The 4,575-nt window shown below is 40.5% G+C and overlaps 1 protein-coding gene across 1 annotated transcript in view; it reads right to left on the reverse strand.

The window, feature by feature from the left end:
• Positions 1-2,176: 2,176 nt before the first annotated feature.
• The window catches only part of GPC4 (glypican 4), a 130,018-nt gene continuing 127,619 nt past the window's right edge, over positions 2,177-4,575 (reverse strand). Inside the window, exons 7-9 of the mRNA XM_003796957.3 lie at positions 4,270-4,406; positions 3,107-3,282; positions 2,177-3,013 (exon numbers count right to left, since the gene is read on the reverse strand). Coding sequence (XP_003797005.1) covers positions 2,808-3,013; positions 3,107-3,282; positions 4,270-4,406 — 519 coding nt within the window. The 3' untranslated portion in view covers positions 2,177-2,807. The remainder of the gene's footprint in view (positions 3,014-3,106; positions 3,283-4,269; positions 4,407-4,575) is intronic.

Raw genomic sequence — 4,575 nt, forward strand, 5'->3', positions numbered from 1 at the left:
GCCTATAATCCCAGCTACTTGGGAGGCTGAGGCAAGAGAATAGCTTGAGCCTAGGAGTTTGAGGTTGCTGTGAGCTGTGACGCCACGGCACTCTGCCCAGGGTGACATAGTGAGACTTTGTCTCAAAAAAATTAAAAATAAAAATTTAAGTCATTCTTTGCAGTGTCTTTTAATCACAATAGGTCTAATTACTAGTTTGAAATAAAATATAAATCTGAGGTTGTAATTTTCTTTAAGGTACAGAGAAGGTGCCGTGTTTGAGAGAAAAATAACTTATAAATGTCTGTAAAACACAACCCCTTCACATTCTATTAACTTTAGAAAAGTTGGGTCTTCTCCTAACAAGACTTTGTCTACCTCATACTCTTAAGATTTTAAATATTCACCTTGCCTTTATTCTTTTGGGGGGGGGGAGTAGGAATGAGCTTTGCCAAATGGTTAGAAGCCAAGAGTTATCCAGTCAGACCTGAATGGAAAAAATCTATGATTTGTTTATTTCATAGTTCAAGTTCAAAAGCAAGAGACAATTTAAATAATAAAAGGGGAACAGGCAAAAATGCAAAGAAAGAAAACAAATGAGTAAGTCCAGAAGAACCTTCAAGAATATTTAATTCGGAAAATGTTATTGATTTAGAGAACTTGACTGAAAGAAAACAGCTGGGTAGAGTTCAAGGTTTTAAATTAAAAACAATCTAACGAGGTCTATGGGGATAACTCTTTGAGCCGTATTTTGGAGACCAGATTCATTTTTACCAAGTAAAAGTAATGGCAGTCTAAGCTAAAAAGGAAATTCCTCACAACTGAGGTAGTTACTAAGTATCAGCACATTTTCCAAGTTCTCACAAGGCAGCTTAGCTATTTACAAGCTATTTTTCCTCATATATAAATGGAGTGCTTTTTCAAGTTTATGTCTTCTGTGATTTGTTAAAAAAAAAAAAAAACACTATACACACCAGCCAGAATATGCCTATTTTATTAACATCATGCTTTAATAAATAACTGGCTACTTCTAATAAAATTAAGCCTCTGTTTACAACAGCCCCCAATATTCCATTTTGACCATTCTGCATAATTTGGTGTAAAAAGTTGAATGAAATGTAGACCCTGAGCTATCAAGTAATTATGTTTCAATATAAAAATAGAGAATTACTCTTACAACTGAAGATTGAACAATAACACAAACAACCTCTTTGTGGGCTTTAGGTTCTATAGAATTGGTTGGCATCTTAATGGCTGTCGAAAGCAGGAAGAGACTTGCAGAATTTGTCTTTCTGAAGACCTTCAGGAACTCCTTTGAAAGTGATTTGTTACATTCTCATAGTTTTATGAGCTGTCATTTGGTAAGGAAACAAGAAAAGGGTTCCCAAGGGGCCAAGGTAGTTATTGAGTCTTTGGCCTGGGACAACACATATGGCCTTTGCCAGTTCATCCATGTGGCTAAAGGTCACTGCTAAGATGTAGTCTTCTCAGCTTTACCTACCCCCATCCTCCTCCCCCCTCAAAAAACATGAAAACTCAGGACACAAGATTCTCCCCCAAGTGGGCTACTTGGCTGATATGGGAAGTACACAGCTGTAAACCACTGTAAGACCTCTGCTTTACTGATATGGGGGGACTGGACAAGAAAAAAAAAAAGACTCCAAGACTCCTTATCCTTTCTTAAAACAAAAGCTGGGACCCAAAAACAAATGCAAATACACATGCACAGACAAAAACTTTGCTTGAGTGTTGACAACTATTCCCTGAGCCCAGGCTGTACCCCAGTTCTAACTATCTCCCAGGACAGCTTCCTGTTTATGGTTGGGTTTGAAATCTGGACCACTGTAACAAGGTGGACAGAGATTGTTGGTCACTTACTGCTGCCGTTGGGATACACATATTGATTCAAAGAGGGTAAGTGTGGACATGAAAATTAGCACACAGTGTGGCTTGCTAACTTGCTTGGTTTTAAGAAATAACACCCCCAAATCTAAGTGTGAACGTGTGATGATTGGGACATCCTCAATGCCTTCTTTCAAGGGAGACTATATCAAGAAATCTTTTTCTACATGAATTACACTTTAAGTGGGTTCAAGAAAACGGACCTGTATCTTAGCTTATGTATTTCGACTCCAACCAAAATGGGTCGTCTGCAGTCTCTTCTAATCCAGATATAAATGAAAAATGTATAACCTTCTTGGATTTATGGTTGAATACTATCTGACAAGTGGCTCAGAAGCCCACTTGTGCCTTCACATTCTGTGATTACAAACCCCAAATCACCTCCACTTCTCTCCAGATAAGGCAACTAAAATAACAGGGATAGATGGAAATTTTGCTGCTTGTTGGGCTTTTTCTTTTAATAAGATAACATGATAAATAAAACCTGCTTCTGTACAGCTATTTAATATTTCAGAAATACGTACATGTTACATGCCAAGAAAGGACCCTGGTTTTCTTGTAAGAAACAAGGTGAGATCATAATTGAAAAAAAAAAAACCCACAAACAAAATGAGAAAAGAACAAACAAACAAACAATAGTGATAAAATCACAAATGCACAACTAACTACAGTTCTGTACCTACACTGTTAGCCACGTTTAACAAGATTCTGAGGAAGCAGGAGCCAACTTAACATACAAGCTCCTTTTCCCCTCGAAACTCAATGAAGAAACAAAGTCAGCATTTTTTTAAACCAGTGGCCACATAGTAAAAACTGTACATTGTTGTCCATTCATTTAAAAAGCAAAGTCACTAGAATGGTATAAAAGTGATAACCGGTGCCTTTTAACTCTTTGATGATGAACACTTTTTCTCAGCGTTTGAGAATTATCTCCACTCTCTCTGCATGACCAGGAGGAACAAGATGCAGAGGACAGCGAGGAGGCAGGGCTGCGCCCCGGGACAGGTGCCAGCACTGTCGGCTTTATCGTTGGCGCTCTTCCCGGCGTGGTCTGTGGCGTTGTACTCGATTTCCGAGATGCACTGCTGATACTCACAGCCACTTCCACTTCCTTCTCCACTATTTTCATCAGCTATTTTTAAAAAAATAGAATAGAGATTTCATTCCCCATTTTTATCACGAAGCATACAAGAACAATTTGTACTTTAAAATCACGAATGCTTACTGATGTCAAAGAAGTCCACATCATTCCCGTTGTAAGCATTCTTCATTTTACTGGTCATAACCCGAAGAGCCATGATCTGACGGAGGATCACTCCATCTGGTTTGCTAGTGTCAACCTGGACCTCTGGGTTGTTACCCTGGTTGACTAATCCATTTCCTGTTACTGCAAACAGGTACCTAAAATGAGAAATAACCTCAGTAAGATGATTAGGAAAGCCAAAAATATGAGAAAAGCATCAAATATTTCTGCTAGACTCTACTATTTCCACAGAGTGTGATTAAATGGAAGTTCTTCAATTCCTAATGAACAGTAATATCTTCTTTTGCTGAGTATGTCTTGTTTCTCCAAATTGTCCATAAAGCTACCCCTTTTCTGGAGGTTGCAGGGAGAGTTAAAGTAAAGTGCCCTCTAGTGGGGACTAACGGAAGTTACTGTGGGGAGGCGGCACAGGGCATCAACAGGCCAGAGAGTATGACTTTTTTTTTTTGAGACAGAGTCTCACTTTGTCGCCTCCTGGTAGAGTGCTGTGGCATTACAGCTCACAGCAATCTCAAACTCAGGTTCAAGTGATCCTTTTGCCTCAGCCTCCCGAGTAGCTGGGACTACAGGTGCGCGCCATAAGGCCTGGCTATTTTTAGAGGTGAGTTCTTGCTCTAACTCAGGCTGGTCTTGAGCCTTTGTGCTCAGGCAATCCACCCGCCTCGGCCTCCCAGGGTACAGGGATTACAGGTGTGAGCCATCGGGCCGGCCCCAGACCTTTTGAGAGGCCAGGCCATTAAACAAAGGGCCATGGGCATTAAATATTTTTAAAACAATGGCCCTCTTGGAACACCCCAAATACTAGAACATAACTACCGTGAATCTATTGACACAGCATTCTTTCACAAGTAGCTGACTACCTTTTAAACATTTCTACTGCAAAGCCCATTCCTAAGAACATCTAGAACAGTGGTTCTCAACCTTCCTAATGCCATGAACCTTTAATACAGTCCAAAGGGGTTGCAACCCACAGGTTGAAAACCACTGATCTAGAAGCTTTCCTTCTTGTTGCGGTCTACTGCGTGTGACTTGCTTCCTGAGGCCTTGGCTGAGAGAACTCTCTCTGAGGGTCACCCAGGCATCTAGAAAGGGAGAGACTGCAAATCCATTCAACAGAGGCTGACCTGCTTTTGGCTTTTCCATTCCAGCAGTCATCCTCATTGACATTTCCTGCAGCCATCCTCTCATCATTGCAAACATTGCTCGGAAGAGAGGACCAGAATTTCTTGGCCTGTTTTAGTTTCTCCTTGACATCAGTAACCTAGTTAAGACAAAAATAAATAAATAAATAAGGCTTTGTAAAACAATACAAAACTACCTGCAGATGGGCTTTCTTTAAAAAATTTTTTTCTTGGCTCGGCGCCTGTGGCTCAACTGGCTAAGGCGCCAGCCACGTACACCTAAGGTGGCGGGTTCGAATCCCCAGCCCG

Source organism: Otolemur garnettii, unplaced genomic scaffold, assembly GCF_000181295.1.
Source record: "Otolemur garnettii isolate 467f Iridium unplaced genomic scaffold, OtoGar3 scaffold00109, whole genome shotgun sequence".
In the NCBI taxonomy this organism is placed as follows: domain Eukaryota; kingdom Metazoa; phylum Chordata; class Mammalia; order Primates; family Galagidae; genus Otolemur; species Otolemur garnettii.